The 18,291-nt window shown below is 42.0% G+C and overlaps 1 protein-coding gene across 1 annotated transcript; it reads left to right on the plus strand.

The window, feature by feature from the left end:
- Positions 1–8,648: 8,648 nt before the first annotated feature.
- On the plus strand, positions 8,649–13,340 carry LOC134483565 (uncharacterized). The gene is made up of 6 exons (XM_087596595.1): positions 8,649–8,815; positions 9,842–10,000; positions 11,179–11,322; positions 11,956–12,122; positions 12,844–12,949; positions 13,067–13,340. Exons 3-5 carry the CDS (start codon positions 11,222–11,224, stop codon positions 12,906–12,908), a joined length of 333 nt encoding a protein of 110 aa, XP_087452721.1. The 5' UTR covers positions 8,649–8,815; positions 9,842–10,000; positions 11,179–11,221; the 3' UTR covers positions 12,909–12,949; positions 13,067–13,340.
- Positions 13,341–18,291: the final 4,951 nt, after the last annotated feature.

Raw genomic sequence — 18,291 nt, forward strand, 5'->3', positions numbered from 1 at the left:
TGGCAGTTGAGGCTGGAGGACAAGGGTCTGTGAGTTCCCCAACTTTTCCCATCCCACCTTGGTTACTTGCCCCACCAGAGAGAACAAGGGCACTCTCTACCACAGCACTTCTTCATGCTCATAGCCTATCAGCCTGCTGGCAGGGGCTTGAATTTGTTCTGCCTGACTCTGCCTGACCCTGACCCTGACCCTGACCCTGACCTGTCCCCAGCCCTGGCCCTGGCCCCTGACCCTGACCCTGACCCTGACATCTCCTACTTCTTCAGCCCAAGACATTTGAGATCTGGAGTAGCCATTCCCTGCACCTGCCCTGCCATTGGAGTCTAAAGGCAGTGAGGACAGGCCCAGCTGACACTTGTGTCTCCCCATCCCCAGATGTGTTTTGCACAGTTCTACACTCACTGCTTAGTTTGAGGGACCCCAGCAGGTGGCAGGCTTTGCTGACCCTCGGGTGTGCACCTGGGGCAGTAGGGGGACTTATGATTGAGGGAGGACATTCAGAGAGACGCAGGCCTTTCTCAAACTCTCTGATCATCCATCCAATACCCTCCCTGGTTCTTGCCCAGTAGAAGTTGGGAAGCCACTTTTCGCTGTTCTGTGTGACTTTCCCTGCATAGTGAGCCCTCCTGCAGGAGATGCTTTCACATCCTTCTTTAAAAGCACCTGTTCCTCAGATCTAGATCAGCTGTGAAAACAGGCTTCTCCATGTCAGTGTGCTAGCTCCTCCTCCCAGCTCAGAGCTGCAACACCAGAGGATCCTCTGGCCCCAGTGCTGTGTGAGTCCCATGGAGAAGTCAGAGCAAAGTGCCCCTTCTGAGAAGTGACTTAGAACAGAAGGTTCAGAAGTGACAGTCAACCCCCAAGTGCTTCTTCCAGGAGAAAGCAACCAGCTCTCCCTTTGAAACAGTGTAGGCTCCCACATGACCCAGTTCTGTGATTGGAGAAGATTTTCTGGAGCTTAATTGTCCAGAGTGGGGCTACATCCTTGATCCATGCTCATTTCCACAACAAAAGGTCTTCCTCCACAACCCAGGCCTTGAGGTGAACCCAGGTCTTTCCAGGACCAATAGACCTGAGAGAACAGAGGGCAGTCCAGGGGAGAGAAGAGACCAGAATGATTTTAAACTGGAGAAAACTCCCATACTAGCCATTTAACAACTTTTGTCCAGACCATGGACTGCAGTATCTTAAGATAACACTTTTCTGATAACAGCTGATAAGTGAAGCTGAAGTCTAACCTGGGTGGGATCATCCCAGGCAGGGAGGGGATCTGACTCTGTAGGTCTGGCGAGCTTCTGTGTTCTCGTGAAAATAATTGTTGGTCAGATGTAAATCTGAAGTGAGAGTTGGTTTTTGTCAACTCAAACGGATGACATTTCAAGTCTCACACACTATGTGAGACACATATTTACACTCCAGGATTTGAACTTACTACTGTAGAAGTGACTGTGCCAACAGCGGGAAAGCATTCTTGCCCTTAGCATTCTGTCTGTATCAGACACTACAGGGACTGGCTGCCTGGACAGACACGTCCAAGGAGATAGACATTGTAATGGAGGAAAACTGAGGTAAGAAATATCCTGGGGAGAGTGATTTGTGGTGGTGCCTTTAGCCAGGAATATCTGTTGTCATTAAGGCAAGCAGCCTTGAGCCTGCTAAAACTTGTCACTACCACAGGGCATCTCTGCTCTTATAACTGCTCCAGGTCCTTCTGAGACGAAGGCCTCTCTTTAAAAAAGAAAAAGAAAAAGTTTATTGAGTAATGTTGCTCAACCTGTGTGTTGTGACCCCTTCTAGGAGAGTGTATGTCAGATACATTGCATATCAGATACTTAGCATGCTATGACATAAAAAAGTGGCAATATTAGTTATGAAGTAGCAATGAAATAATTTTGCGATGTGGGTCACCACAGCATGAAGATCTGTATTAAAGGGTTACATCATTAGGAGGGATTTGAACCACTGCCATAGAAGCTGACAGATGGGAACAGACTCCTCAGCTGAGTAGAGACCCATGCAAGTGATACTGTGTCCCACCCTAGAACCCAGAGGCAGAATCTATCCCAGGAGTCTGTGGGTCACCTTGTCTTAAATTCTCCCAGGGTCAAGAATAGCATTGATCATCTCAGCAGAGTCAGCTTGCACAGCCACATCAGGCCCATGGCTTCCCTTTACAGAGAAGGATGTGGGTCTGAGTGACAGACAGTGAGACTGAGGGGACCCTGATACTCATTTGCTTTGAGCTGTGGTTTCTTCACCTGTAAAATGGAGGAGTTTCTGCTGAATTGGGTTGTTGTGGAGATTAACAGAACATACAACCTGCTCAGTGTCTGCCTGGCATGGACACCTGCTGGTTAAATGGAAGCTGTCGATGGTGATGCATTTAAAAGTAGAATCTCTAGCCCGATAGTGTTAGATGGCAGGCGCCATACAGGTGTAAGCATTTTGTGATTCTAAGACAGCCTCACATTAAAACAGAAGACTCTTTTTTAATTTTTTTAAAAAAGAATCAAGTATAAATTACAACATGAAATGATCACAGTGAGAATTGAGCTAATTCCTGTGACGTCATTTAGTTTTTCATTCTCTGCTTCTATTTTCAAGGCATCTAGAGTAGCTCAGTACGAGATCCTAAGGCCTTCTATTATGGTGCTGCCCATTCATTCCTCTCTCCGTGAGGACTTCTCAGGTGACTTAAGAAAACCTGATTTCCTTTCAGATGGTCCCCAGCTGCTGTGATCTCTCTGTCCATGGCCCTTGCCAAAAGCTGCAGAGCCAATGTGTTGTTTTACAACACAAAATTTCCAGACATCAATTTTACCAATGAAGTCTCAGGAATCAGATGCTGAATTCAAGTAAAGCTCCCAACTGTCCTTCCTAATTCACTCTTCCCCCAGAAGAAGGGCATTGTAGCTCCCTCTGCACACTTTCTTAAAAATCCTTTAACTCAAAGACTTTCCATTGCCCTAGTTATCTTCATTTCCTATCAAGTTGTGCCTTGATCTGCTCTAGACCTAAGTGCCCTTTAGCTTTGCAGTAAAGGTGTGAGGTAGGTGAGCTAAACAGTAATAAAGTCCATGCTCACAGTAAACAAAGAGCTCTTGCATTAAATGTCTGTGCCCTGGCGATGCTATACCACAGAATACTTTTTCATTAAATAATACATTCATGGAGTTCACAGTACAATCAAATATTTTGTAACATAACTTAGTAATTTTGTCTCTATTACATAAGTCAAGTACTGTCCTGTTTATTCTGGTCTTTATCTGTCATGTCTGTGTGACTCACCATGGGAATCCCAAAGAACATCAATCCTGGGCTTTTGAAACTGTTGCATACAACCAACCGGGGACCAAAACCACCCAGGAGACTACTGATACTTGACACACATAAAGTCACCTCCCTATTTTCATATAGATTATAGCAAGAAGTCACCATTCCTGACCATGTCTCATTATCCAACATGCTACTAAATGGAAGAGTTGGGGTAAAGGAGGTCACCCACAAAGCACAAAATAAAGCTCATCTCAGATAAACATGTATGGTTTATAGAATCCAAACATCCGTGGATTTCAGGACACAATTAAAAGTCCAAACACAAGGATAAGAGACATACAAGAGAATTGAGATTTCTAGTTCATAGGTCCAGTAAACATCTTCAACATATCATAGCAGAAAACTTCCATAAGGTAAAGAAATTAAAGGCCATAAAGGTACAGGAAGCCTACAGAACGCAAATTAATTTAACCACAAAAATTTCCTCCATTCACATAATAATTAAAATACTAAATGCACAGATAAAAGAAAGAATATTATACAGGGTAAGGTATAAATATCTAGTAAGAAATGAATTCAGACCTATCTGAATTACACCAGACTGCTCAACAGAGACTCAAAGAGCCAAAAAATCCTGGACAGATGTAATGCAGACCCAGGTTCTTATACCCAGCATAATTCGCAATCACCATGAATGGAGAAACCAAGATATTTTATGACAAATACAAATTTAAACTAAGAAAGCATAACCGAGGATAATAGGAGGAAAACTCCAAGACAATGAGCTAAACTATACCCAAGAAAAAACAAGAAATTAGTCACCTCACAATAATTTCAAAAATAAGAAGAGAAGCACCCAAAACAAACATAATTTCACCTACAACCAGAAAAAGCAGAGACAGCAGCAACCATTGGTCTTTAATATCTAACCAGACCCTCTGTCACCAATCCCCCAGTTCCTAGGGACAAAACTGCCAGCAAAAGTGTATACAAGGATGGGTCTATGGTTCTAGGTAACTGTGTAGAAGAGGACTGACTGAAGGGACATCCATGTGGGGAGAGGCCATTGACTACACAGAGGCCTGTTGCCCCACCAAAAGGAGATCCTGGAGTTGTGAGGTGGGAATGGGTATGTGTGGGTGGGGGAGCACTGTGATATGGGCAAAGCTGAGCAGAAATGGGATTTAAGATTTGATGAGGGCAGTCTGGAAAGCAGGAAAACATTTGAAATATAAATAAATAAAATAACCAATTAATAAAAAAATAGCCTAAAATGAAGTAGAAAGTGAAAAGATAAAAGAAAACTTACACCAAAACAAAACTAAAGAAATCCCTGTAGTGTATTAGTCTAATTCTGCTTTTATTTAATGCTAATTTGTAGAACTCAAGACTGGTTAACCCCCAAACGCTGACCCTGCTCCCAGTTAACTGTGATTATAAAGAAGCCAACAGCCAACAGCTGCACAGCAGAGAGATGGGGGAGGTGAGCCTTGAGGTCTTTGCTAGAGAGGATCATGAGGAGGGAAGAAAGAAGAAGAAGCTGCCAGAGAATAAAGGAAGAACGTGTGTGATGGAGAGGAGAGAGGAAGAGGACAGCAGCCATAGTTAAGGGAGAGGAGAGCCTGGTCCTGAGGGCTGTCCAAGGGGAACAAAGAGCAGCCAAGATGCTACACAGTCAGTAAGAGTTGAGCGTTATTGTTTGGAAAGTAGATCTGATACCATGGAGGGCAGGCAGCTGCCCAGCTACTGTGCTGACTAATGCACACTAAAAATAAATTTAACACAATATGTATAACCAGTAAGACAGCTCTGTAGAGGATCCTAAAAGGAATACTTTAGCTTGAAGGGAAGCATAAACTATTAGAGAAAACAGGAAATGATTTAATAAAACTACGACAGTCAATCAAAAGAATCCAATAAAAACCACAAAAATTAACAAAATGACAACATTTAATACATAGGTTTAAATAATATTTGCACGTCACTAAACTCAATTCCCCAGTAAACACACATACATTTAGCCAGAAACATGATCACCATCATGAGAGATATAGAGGATATACTAGGGAAACAGACCTAAGACACAGGTCCCTATGGCGATTCTATGCAGTTTCTCTATCAATAAAAACCACCAAGCTCTAGAGGTAAATGTCTGTGTTAGTGCTGACCTACACCACCAGACGTACATTTTTTTAAGTAAATAACAAATCTTGGGGCTTACAATGTAATCAAATATCCTGAAACATGAGTTTGCAGTGTTCCCTACATTTTTTAAATCAAGCACTTTGACTACCATTTTGGTTGTTTCCAATCCTGACTGAGTGCATCATCACGGGAATCCCAAGGAAAATCAGAAATGGGTTCTTGAAGCTGTTACACAGGGCCAGTATAGACCTAAATACCACAGAGGAAACCTTGATTCTTATCAGAAGGGATCATTTCACCATTCCTCTTGTCACATAACTTATGGCAAGATGTCACCTCTCCTGACCTTAGCTTCTTCTCCTAAATGCTGCTGAAGGGAAGATTTGGTGTCAAGGGGTCTGGATTCAAACCACACCAACACTGAATTCATGTAAATAGGTGGAGTTCATTGAATGCACACACCAATACAGTTCAGCCAGAACAACAGCTCACAACTGTGTCCTGGACATTGAGGGCCAGCTCATTGCAAGATCCACGTGGGCTCACGCCCAAGTGCTGGAAATGCTGCTGTCTATGTCCCTGACTCAGGCCATTTTCCTCATAATTGTTCCTATTTGCCTTGAATCTGATGGGTCCTATGTGAAGCTTATAGTTGGGGAATTTGTTAATAATAACAAACCTCATAACATAGAGAACAAAACAGGGTATGTGACCAGCACCACACAGTTCAGTGTCAGGTTTTTTTTTTTTTTTTTTTTTGTTTTTCTTTTGTTAGTTTGTTTCTTGGCATCCATGATGTGGAGGCATATTACAGCACAATAGGAAAGAGCTGGCTGCTGTGTAACAAATTCGCTGCTGTTAAGGTAGCTATGGGGGCAAGACCTCAGCAGTAGCCCGTAAGATGGGAAGGAGATGATGTGTTTGATAACTGAAAGGAGCTGCCTCAACTGTGTTTCTCTGTCTGCTCAGAGCCCATTCAACATCACTCTGTCCCTGAAGAGGAACTCAAGGTCTGCCCCCTGCTGCCTGTGAGCCAGGACTAGGCACAGAAAGGCAAGTCCAAAGCGCTGGTTTCCAATTCCTCAATAATGCTGGATTGCCAATAACGTACTTGGATACACAAATACACAGTGTGGTAAGTTACAATAGATACTAATCATTTCTTACATTCGGCAGCAGTTGATTGACTACAACTAATTCCAATTTAAAAAAAAAAAAAAGAAACCTGGCTCTAGTGGAAATATACCAAGAAATATCTAGGATGGTGGGGAACGAATTCTGCCATGGACTGAACTCGTGGAAGTGGGGTTGGGAGAAAGATGCATGGTTAAATAGCCCACCAGGTTCACATTGTGTCAACTTGATTTAATCTAAGGACAAAGAAGTGGAGTATCTCTGATGGCTTTCTTCTAATCCCTCGAAAGGATCCCTGAGGATTGGCCTCAGTTCTTCACACTTCTTGATGGGGCAACAACACTCAAGGAATCTTGAGACTGTCATAGGCACAGTATTATGCTACATATACAGAGTAGATAATACTAAGATGTTCAGATGGTGATATCCATTTGTATGCACTCTTAATGGGGACCTAAGGAAATAGAGATCAATGTCCTTAGAATAGAAAGATCAGTTCCAGTTTTTTTCTACCATTCAAAACTGAAAAACTGGTAGGGAGAGAATGGTAAATAATCGAGAATTCGTAAATGATGCTTGGAAAGAAGTGTGGGTTTCTGTGCTGGTTTTAGACGGGTCTCAAGTATCACAAGTTGACCTCTACCTAGCTGGCCAGATGCACTTTAAGCTCAGATAAACCTCATTCCACTTTCCAATACATAGGCTTACAAGAGTTGCCTCCAAAGAGTGTGAGTACAGCATTGGCCTTTGACAGTTGAGGTGTGTAACCCACAACTATAGTTTCAGCCACGATTCTCAGTGTCTACCAGCTATTTCAGATTGTTGCTGTTATGTGCTTGACAATCAAGGACGCAGAAAAATACCCTGATAGAGAGCAAGGACATGGTGATCACATCCTTGCCTCTTCTGTATGTTCTGGATGAGGTTTGTTAAAATTCCAATATTGCAAAAATCTTTATATAGGGCCCATCACATTAAGGGTCACTATGCACTGTTCTATCTAAAATGGCCTGATCAAAACTGACTCCCATATAACACTTCCTGCAATCCTCATATGAGAAGCTTGAGCTTTTTGTTTTGACTTTTTCTTTTCTCTTTCTTAATTATTTTTTGCTATATAAGTTGAGAGAAAAATAGTTAGGGCCATGAATTTGCCCCCAAAATTTAAACTAAGGATGAGATCAATCAGTGTTAGTGTGTGCATTCTATAAAGTATTCATTTTTTACTATCATAGATGCTTTTGTGTTTGGTGGGGTGGCCATTTCCCAGTGTACAGGTGCTGGGACCTTGCTCTATCCACTTAATCATGTTTATACCCTCATTTTAGACGTTTATGTGCACCCCCTATATCTCTTGACTATTTTATTTTTCTGACAGAAGCTCATGGTATATCTTACTCAGGCTTGTGAGCAGTGCTCCTTTGGCAACATTGGTGCAGAGAGGAGAACCCCACAAGCAGCATGAGGTTCCCTTCACTGGTGGCTCCAATATTGCACTTTCCTCTGCCAACTGGTCTCCACACTTTTCCTAGCACCATAAAGACTTCAACTCTTTCTCCTAAGGTATATTCTGGAAATTGTCGATTGCTAAGCACACGACTTCATGAGTGTTCCCCTAATACACACGCATGTTGTAACCTACCATGCAGACTACTTCTTGATGTGATTTAAAGCACCTGTACATAATGAGACAGGAGAACTTTTGACTGCATATTCAAGCTGGTGTGAAATCTCAGGAAGTTTTAACGGCTAATATTGGTGGATGAGGACAATTTGAATTATGATGAGACATTTTTGTGCAAGATATGGAAGGAAACATTCATTTAGATGCATAGGGATTACTAAGGTTTTTTATAATCAAGCCTTGAGGAAAATTTGGCTTTGGAAGCAGGAGATGCTCAGTGGCTCTACCCCAGGAAAGTCTCCTGGAAAGGGCCCCTCAGCTTATGCTCAGTACAGGGAGAACATTAGCAGGGAGTCAAAGTCTGCTCCCCATGACATCAGCTGTCCCTTCTTGGACATTCTATTGTCTCCTAGAGAGTTCTTGGCATCCTCTGTGATGTCACCAGTGTTGTAGTGACAACCAGGGCCCTAGTTTCTCTCAGTCTGAGTCTGGCGGTTACAACCTAAGACATGTTTTCCCCTGTTTGCAAGCGTTTTGGGAGGAGGAACGTCGATTGTGGAGAGACTAGAGTGAAGGAGTCTGGCCTCTCGTCTCAAAGTAATGATGGACAAAGACAGCACTTTTGGGGAATGTCGAGTAAGCTCTGAGCAGTATATATTGAGCTTCCTGTCAGGGGGGCTGGAGGCTTACGCTGACCATTCTAGCAACGGGCCACAACAACGGGAGCATCTGAAAAGGAATTGAATTTCCATGAATATTACAATTCCTTAAAGTCAAGATTTCAGACCTTTAGTTTCCCCATCCCCACTGGGAGGATATGGTAAGGCCAATGCTATTATACTGTGAACTTCTGGTCTTTACTTTTACAGTGCATTTGTTATGTTACATTGTATAATAACACCATCAGGAGTCATGGAGGGTCCACCTTTTCTGAGTTTAGACAGGGAAGCAATGTACTTCACTATCATTGCTTCTTTAAATACAGTGGATATCTGACAGTAGGAAAAGGGGGAGAATTGTGCTCCAGGCAATAACCTTATGTTTTTAGACCTTCTCTGATTTCTTCTAACTGGCAGGGTCATTGTTAGCTTTATATATTAGAGGTTGTGTGTTACATTTTTCTAAAATACCAAAACTATTTGGAACGGGTAGACCAAGATTCAGCCTGAAAACTATTGGCACTTCTGGGGCATTTGGTATTTCAAATCGGGGCATTGATAAGTCTGTTGAACATATCCTACCTGGAAATTCGTTTTAAATCCAAAGTTTGGCCTAGAGTACCAGGGTAGGACATCTGAGTGTCTCCAATCACTCAAGTTTTGTGGATGGTGAATTTATCATCTGAGTTCTGAAACCACAGGGGTGAGGGTCCTGAAACCAAGCTGTACCCTGTTCAGTTGATGATAATCCTGGAGAAGCCATCTCCGTGGTACATGTAAGCACATGATGTCCAGCATACGGAACACCTGACTGCTTACATATCTTGGTCTCTATAGAGTAGAGGGAGAACTGAGACCATGGAGGAGGTCTCTTAAGCATACACCAATCGCCTAGCAGTGACACTGGATTCCAGGCTTGTTCTCCTATTTAGGCCTCACTGTGGTCTATGTACACTCTAGGCATTCTCCCCATGCAGGTTCACTTGTGTTCTTCTACCTACAGACGCTGGGAGAGAAACATTTCCCCTGGCACTGACCTAAGCAAGAATCAGGCTGAGAAGGAAAAGGAGAGGCTGAGTAAAGAGCTGCAGCTCATTACCAAGGAGAGAAATGACCTGAGAGATCGCCTGAGGTTCCTGACAGAGAGATCCAAGAACAACAGGTATGAATCGCTCCAAATGCTCTTGTTTCATTCCTGGGTCAGCAAGGTCACCTTCATCTTATCCTATTAAGGTTTTGGGTTCTAGAAAGCTGTGTCTCCCTAACCACCCTGTGCTAAACCTCACCTCCCATATAGAGGAGATTCAGAACCTGACCCTTCCTGAGGAGGGAGATGGAAAATGGACTCATCTGCTTCCTTTTCTTGAAAAGCAGAACTTGTGATCTGACTGGCGAATTCAGGGATAAAGTCAGGGAGAGTGAGTTCCCAGTGTGCATTTGGAAAGCCCTTGACAGCTGGTGGCTTTGCATGATTGTAATTGCAGTGAGTTTACGGTGAGTCTCTGTACTTGCTAGGCAGGGGACTGAGTGCTGGAAGATCCAGGCAGCAGCCTGAGGGGCCTGGTACCAAACTGTTCATCTCAATGCTTGACTAGAAGGTCTCAGGCTCAGGCCTGTTTGTTATTGTCTGTGTGTCTTGCCCTCTGAGACAGCTATGGTGCATGCATTTCTCCTGGTTCTCACAGTGCTCTCTGTTTCCATATTTCTCCTTCTCTTTCTCTGACTCTGTTTACATTTCTCTTTTTTGTGGGTGTGTCTCAGTCTGTGAATCTGTGTGTGCATACATCCAAATGCATATGCACAACTTTTATATGTTTATATTTCCCTCCAAACTTGGAAACTAGGGGTCTATGTCTTGGCCTGAGTATTTACCTCTAACACTTTCATGGTGATGTGAATGCTTTGTTCTGGGAGCCCCACTGTCAACAACACAGTTCTTTGCCTGTGTGGCCACGTTTGTCTGTATATTTGTATTCTTTGTGCAGATTATAATTTTGTGTTGATATAAGGTCTGTTATCAAAACAGGAAAAAAGAAATCACAGGTTTCTGGGTGTGTAGGGGTGGGGGAGCATGGAGAGGTGTGGCCTAGGCTCTTGATAGCTTAACTGGCTTGACTGCAGAATTCCTCTTGATTGAACAAAGGGAGCTAGGGAACCCTCCATCTGGATGCTGAGATTCTGGTGCCCTGGACGCAGAAAAACACATTTCTGAAGCTGAAGAAGATCCCAATATGTACAGTTAGGAAGGTGTCCTTCCAGGACTGGGGTAGTACAGGACCCACCCTGAGTTCATATATTCCTAAATGCTGATGTTCAGTGTATTCTATCATTTGGGGCCAGGCCACACTTCAGGCCAAATCCATATTATGAAGACCTGGAGAGAATGGAGGAGGAGGTCATGTCAATTCTGCACAACTTAGAGATGGAGAACACTGAGATCCATGAGAACAACCATAAGCTGAAGAAGGAGATTACCTTCTCTAGGTAAGTCCTGGTCAGAAAGGCTGTCACCTGTGGAATGGCCATTTCTGATTTCTTTGTTCTGGATTGCATGGTCTTCAGCTCTGGTTCTATCTCTTGTGCTGTTTACACATCAGTGTGCCAGGGTCATTAGGACTCAGTTTTCAGTTCCATAACAGACTGTTACTCATCCAAGGATTGTCTAGGCATTTTCAGAAGGCTCTAGCTAGAACAGAACTGATTGAAGTCAACAGAAGATTATTAGGCTGACCTGAACTTCTGGGGTCACACCAGGTTTTACAACACTCAGTGCGTGGACCACATGGTTAGAATGACCTTCTCTTGGTTCTACTGACCTCCTTTGAGGGTGTTGGCCCACTACTAATTGATGTTGGCCCCATGCATTGGGCTTTCATGGATAGTAGTAGATCCATGTTCTTTTTGAGAGATGTGGACACTAATTGGTGCTCGGGCCAAACAAACAATTTATTCTTCCCGGAATTTACTCTTTGTGGTTTGTGCAGCAGCATTATATGTATCGAAATTAATTCTATTAAGTCTTCATGGGTATCTGGGACCTGGTAGAGTTAGTGGGATTTGGGAGTAGGAATGGGAGAAAGGGGCAGCATGATCTTACTATGCAGACTGTATTTCCAGAAATCTGCTCAGCCAGCTCCTAATGGAGAACACATGTAGGAAGAAGTTGGTCCCACGGAAGCAGGGGAGCAAGGAGGTACATCTTGAGTGTGCACTGAACCAGAAATATTTGGTTGACTTCAACAAGAAAGATAAAGACCAGCAACGTCCAGACCCAGCATCATCTGGTAGGGACGAGCAGCTGTGTTAGCTTAACAATATCTGATAAAATTTGCCAATTTGATACATCTTTGCTTCTCTTACCACCTTTCTAATTTACACTCACAACCAGCCAACCACCTCATGTAATGGCATTGTTCATTGCTCTGCCTATGCACAAGTTTTCTGGGAAGTTAAACACTTTTCAGAAACTGAATTATTTTCCAAGTATATTTGTCTGCTCTTTTTGAAGCTACAGTATAGAAGTGGTGACAGATTAATAACATACCTCATTATTGCATATCCATGTGATAGATTGGATGCTATGTAGAGTTTTGAACAAGTTCTTGGTTCTTTGACAAATGACACTCTGTGGTCATGTGACTTCTTGTGTAGGAAGCATCATTGCGGGATAAGAACAAAGTGCAAATGTCAAATTAGAACTTGTCATTGCTTTTAACCTTGGTGACATATGGACGTCTCCTTTCTTTCTGCAACCCAATGAGGTCTCTTCCCATTGGCCTGTACTTGGTTTGGACTGGTATAAGTCTGGGTCCCATATTGGCAGCCCACATTACTTTGAGGCTCTCTGGAGATTTTGCCCTTCCCAAAGAGTTAGCAACAATGATATCAGTTAAAAGGTCCATGTTGACTGTCCAATAGAACTGAGGTGGTAGAAGGCAGCCTTCCGACAGCTGCCTTGCATTTCACCACCAAATCAGTGTCTGAAAAACTGCCTTCCTCTCCCAGGTCTCAGAAAGTGCAAGAGAGCTGGAATTGCACACACAGCAGTAAGAGAGCTTCCTGAAGAATAAGTTGCTTTCTCAGGAGTCCCTGATGACAAACATCCTGAATGGTAACAAATTTTTTGGATGAGTATTCTTCCTCAGAGTTAATTTGTCATTTCTTAGAGACCCTAAATTTATATAACACTAAGCCAGCCTGACTGATTGAGGTCTTACTTTCTTCTCAGAAAACAGCACTTGAGAGACAGCTTGGGGGACCGCCTTTCATTATGTGTGCAAGAGGAGAAACAGCAATACATCTGTGCTTCTAAATGTTCGTTAAGAATGTGCTGTTTAGAAATATATTTGTTAGGATTTTAATTGAAATTTTCTTTTTGTTGTTTCATATTTATATGTTCTTGTTACTGTTTTTCACTTTTCAAATATTTTAAATATTTTAATTTATTCGTTTTAATTCCGTTTTGTTGTAAAAATGAATTCCTTATGAATAAAAATTGAATTCTATCTCTTGACTTTTAAGACCATCTTTCTTAGTCAAGGGTTCTGTCCCCTCCTGTGGACCTAGAACTGACAGCTAGAGATGGATCTCTGCATGTTCCATGCAGCCTGGGCTAATAAGTGAATTCAAATTCACCAAGGGGTACCCAGTGTGACAGTGTCTTTTGTGTGGAGAATGTGGCTCTTTCTCAGACACACACTTTATGATGTAATCACTGACATGCTTTACCCAATTGTTAGGGTCCATGTGGTTCTTCTGAGAGAGCAGCAGATGCTCTACCCTGTGAGTCATCACCACAGCTCCTGCAGGTGGCTTTTGTTATTCCACATGAGGTGCAGTATTAGGTGGACAGGATCACCTCCAATTAAATAGAGAGATCTCAGGAGATGTGTGTTCACAGGGAACTTACTGAGCCGTGCGTGCTCAACCTGTTAGGTTGTCAGGCATCCCTACAGGGCTCTGGTGTCCCCACTGCTCATTGTGGGTCAGGATCGTCCTCCAGCATCACTTAGTGTCCATATTAGAGCAGATCTTTCACCTATTACCAATGAGGACCATGTATAATATTCACATCTCATAAAATACAGAATAGAAAGTAACTTCCTGTAGCCCAGCTTGGCATAATGAGTTTTTTGATTGTTAGCAAAAAAATTATTTTAATCTAAGCAGTTTAGGGAGGAACCTCAACAGCATCCATAGTGAATGTAGCCTGCAGCTGTGAACACAGGTTTTTTTTTTGGAGAGCAGGCCTGTGCAAGCCCAGAACCGAGGTGGGACAGTTCAAGCTACCCTTTTTCCATGGCCAATCTGGGATCGTATTGAGAATGTATTTTTTCCAGATGACAGATATCCAATTTATGGAATTGAACTAACTTACTGAGAGTGGAGGCGACTCACAGAGTTAAAGTACAGAAGGACCAATCCAGAATGTCCACAAAAGCTTGCTGTCACCCCAGGGCTTTTAAAAGCTCAGCAGCTAGAGAAGCAATGTAGTATTTGGTTATTCTCATGCTTAGGTCTAGTCATTCATTATAAGCTGACCATGACACAAAAAGAGTCATCTGTGTCACAATAGAAACTAGTTGTAACTAGATTCACCCCCACACTATCACATCACTACCGTATTTGAGGTTCTCAGTTACTATCTAAGAACCTGGAAGAGGCCTGGGTCTTGCTACACAAACTCATGATTTATGTCTTCATGACACTGTGTGCTTTGTCATGTTAATGCTGCCATTGGCATACAACACCTGGGATACTTTGTGCTGATATCTGTGACATGAGACAATAGTTCATGTCATCCTAACCTGCATAAACTGTCCTTAGAGTACAGTGTGGTAGGAGGGGCCTTCTTTTCCTGTGAGATAGCAAAACATTTCCAGTCTTCAGTCAAGTCTGTCAGCCATTGTCAGTGCCTGTCTTGAGATGTCCACCTTTTCAGCTGAGAGTCTTCATCCAGGCTGCTCTGGAATTCTGTAGAAGATTAATAGGGTTCCAGCCCTAGGATTTAATTCAGTGTGACTGCACTTGCCGAACATGCTCAAAGCCCTGTGTTCCACCCTAGCCCTCTGTGCTTTAGAGAAAGAAAATAAAGAACCACGTTGCACTTGAAGTTTCTCCTCCAACAGAAGGAGAGCCTGCATAGGGCCTTTAAGTAACTCTAAGCCCCAGCTTCCCCATAGCTCCCTCCATCAATTCCATTATTGGTGTGTTTTCATTACTGCTCACTTTCTTCCTTGTGTGCAAAGAATGTGCACCATGTCAGTAAAGTGTGTGTGTGTGTGTGTGTCTGTGTGTGTGTGTGTGTGTGTGTGTGTGTGTGTAGTCCCTAGTGAAATGTGTCGATGTGCATGCAGACTCATGCTACTACTGTCCCATGGCACCTTGCAGGGAACACTGACATGGTGGGCAACTTTAATACAACCTAAACCGAGTGTGCATGGTTTTCAGTAAGATTTTGACGTCCTCACCACTACAGACAGCAGAAAAAGCTTCAGTAGTCACATGGATATGATCAATCAGTGTTAGTGTGTGCATTCAATAAAATACCCATTTTTAAGTAAGGTAGATGCTTCTGGTTTTTTTTTGTGGGGTGACCCATTGTCAATGTCTAGTGAATTGGGGGCCCTGGGTATGGTCACATACCCCCAGGACACAGGGGGTGCAGAGCAAAGGCAGAAGCAACTGCACACAGTTGCAAGCTTTATTAATCCCTATATAGCTGGGAATATGAATAACTACAATTTTCATTTTGTCAAGATATCATAAGATCATTATTCCCAGGATACCAGGAACAACTGAGGGAAGACTAAACAAAGAAATACGAATAAACAAAGGCTTCTTCTCAAAATATTCATATAACAAGTCACCTCTCTTATTTTAATCAAAATATACTCACCATTACCAAGAGAGCGTTAGAACCACTTCCACAGAAACAGGACACAGCAGAACATAGCTTAAGGCCAAGTGAGAAAAAGATTTTGTTCTCCAGGGTGGAATTCCAGCCCCTACTTGTATCTGTCTCCATTCCTTTCTTGACCCTGCCTGGGAGCTGCATCTCTATGTCTTAACAATTCCTTCTTTTTTCTTTTGTTTTATAAGAAACACTTTCCATAACATAGCAAAAGTCTTTGTAGGGGTTTAATCATGTAAAAATAAAGCAACATAATACATAATGTACATAAGATTATGGCAAAACTAGCTCCTCCCAAGCTATGGAAAATCCTTTGAAGCCAAGCCTTGGGATCTAATCCTGTCAATTGATCAGCCAATAATTTAGCTATTTCCATAGGGGTAGTATCTTCTAGCTGTTTACCAAAAGACATTCGAGCATCGTATTTCAAGGCATTAATTACTTTTGTAGCACTTTCATTACCTTCCAAATAGGCTTGAATTAACTTCCAATCATGTTCTGTATCATTATCCATATATTTATTAACACAAAAGTAGTAGGATTTCAATCATATCTTAAATCCTCATATTTTTTAATAAATAACTTCTTTCGACCCAACCATTCTACTGTTTGTTTTGAAACATCTACTTGATGTTGAAGTCTAGTATCAGTTTTAGTTTCCTCTATCCATTACTCATGTGAATCTTTATGCCAGTCTTCAACAAAACGCTTTGTCTCAATAGATGTTTTTAATGCTATGCTGGAAATGGCTGCCAAAGTAGCAACAGAAATAAGGCTTAAAATAGTAGCTACAAACTCCAATAATTCTTTTACTGTTCCTCAGCAGATTATTAAAAAATTCAATAATCATATAATTAAGAGGATCTTGAGACCAATGATGTCTCAAATTAACAGGCCTCCATACATATATTTTTTGCTGAATATCATAATAGAATATTGATTTATATTAAACTGAATAGATGAATTAATACATGAATACAATGACAGTTAGTACAAGCAAATCCATTAGCAAAATTAAATCTTCCTATTAAAAAGAAATATGGCATAGGAATACAAGTAGTAACCTTTTCTTCCTTAAATGTTGTAAAATTGTACTGAGAGGCAGATTGAGTGTCCCAGAAAAGCTTCCATTAGCAAGCACACCTTCTTTTAATGCAGTGACAGTCTTCCACAAATGAGCTTGAAACGCAGTAGGATCTTCCACAGAGGCCAGTCAGTTATCAGCAAGGCCTCCATCTCCACATTCCATCAGCAAGCATCCATTAAGGCGTTCATTCTCCTCTCAGTTCATCCTGTTAACATTTGACAAATCACAAGTGGTAACATTCCGTTCTGAACATGTATTAATAATTGGCCATAAGGATTCAAATTTATTCATTTATCTTGAATAATTTTTCCAAACATGCCAGGGCAGTATTTCCAATTGCATGGGAGATATTTTAAGCCTACATAAGTAAACCAAGCACAAGTAGGATATACTGGCTCGCTAACAAATGTAATGTTATTCCAATTTTGGTTATAGACCAAGCTGTCAATCCTGGAGCCTGTAACAATTATTCCTGGTAATCGCCAATTTTAATAACCCATTTGTAGGCCTGGTCTTTTTCCTAAACACAAAGGCATCTTTAATCCAGCATAAGGAAAATTATACAAAGCTCCATCACGTCTATTCAAAAGGTCAAATTATTCCAAAGAGATGATAAAATGCTTGGGGTGGTGTATAAAACCACATCTGTTTCCCCGCCAAGTAGCAGGTTCAAATAAAGGTGGATAAGGAATATAAGCCTGATAACTCGCATTGGCCGCAACAGAAGAAACCGTGAGTAAAGCATACACTGCTAACAATACGTGCTCAGCAGTAAAGGGCTTTCCTACAGGAGACAACATAGTTTTCCTTTCAGTGCTTAATCGCTTCACCTGACCCCACATAGGTAATGGGGTTGTCACTGCATCGATCCTTCTCCGTTGTCCTTTGGCGACACAAAGAGAAGCCAGGGCCTCAGTAATGGAGGACACCTCCTTCATCTCAGGAGAACATCCATCAGGAGAAAATGTAGCTGGTTTAACTGGATTCCTCTGAGGGTAGGGAGTGGTTCTTATCATTCTGTGCTTGGATCCGTCTCCCGGGTAACCAGAATTGTCCCCCATCCTGTAAGGAGACAAAACCCTCTCCCCTACATACAGTAATATCCCTTCCTGTCATTCAGCATCTCGGGCAATTTTTATCCATATTGTCTGTTCCATGCCTTCAGGGAGAAGTCCAATAAAGTGTCTATCTGCTCTTCATATACCTTCACCTTGTGGTAAATTAAGAAGATTAATAAAAAATAATGCTTATGCCAATATTACTCTGGGACAGGTGTGCAAACTCCATTCAGGCTGTGTAAGGTCATCTCTTTTCCTCCTTTTTAATTTTATAATTTGTCATTTCAGGGTATGGTGAACTCTTTCAACAAAAGCTTGTCCTTGTGGATGGTATTCTATACCAGTAATATGTACAATATGATATCATTGACAAAATGGTTTTTTTTTTTGCTCTG

This window comes from Rattus norvegicus, chromosome 19 (assembly GCF_021556685.1).
Source record: "Rattus norvegicus strain SHRSP/BbbUtx chromosome 19, alternate assembly SHRSP_T2T, whole genome shotgun sequence".
Lineage (NCBI taxonomy): Eukaryota > Metazoa > Chordata > Mammalia > Rodentia > Muridae > Rattus > Rattus norvegicus.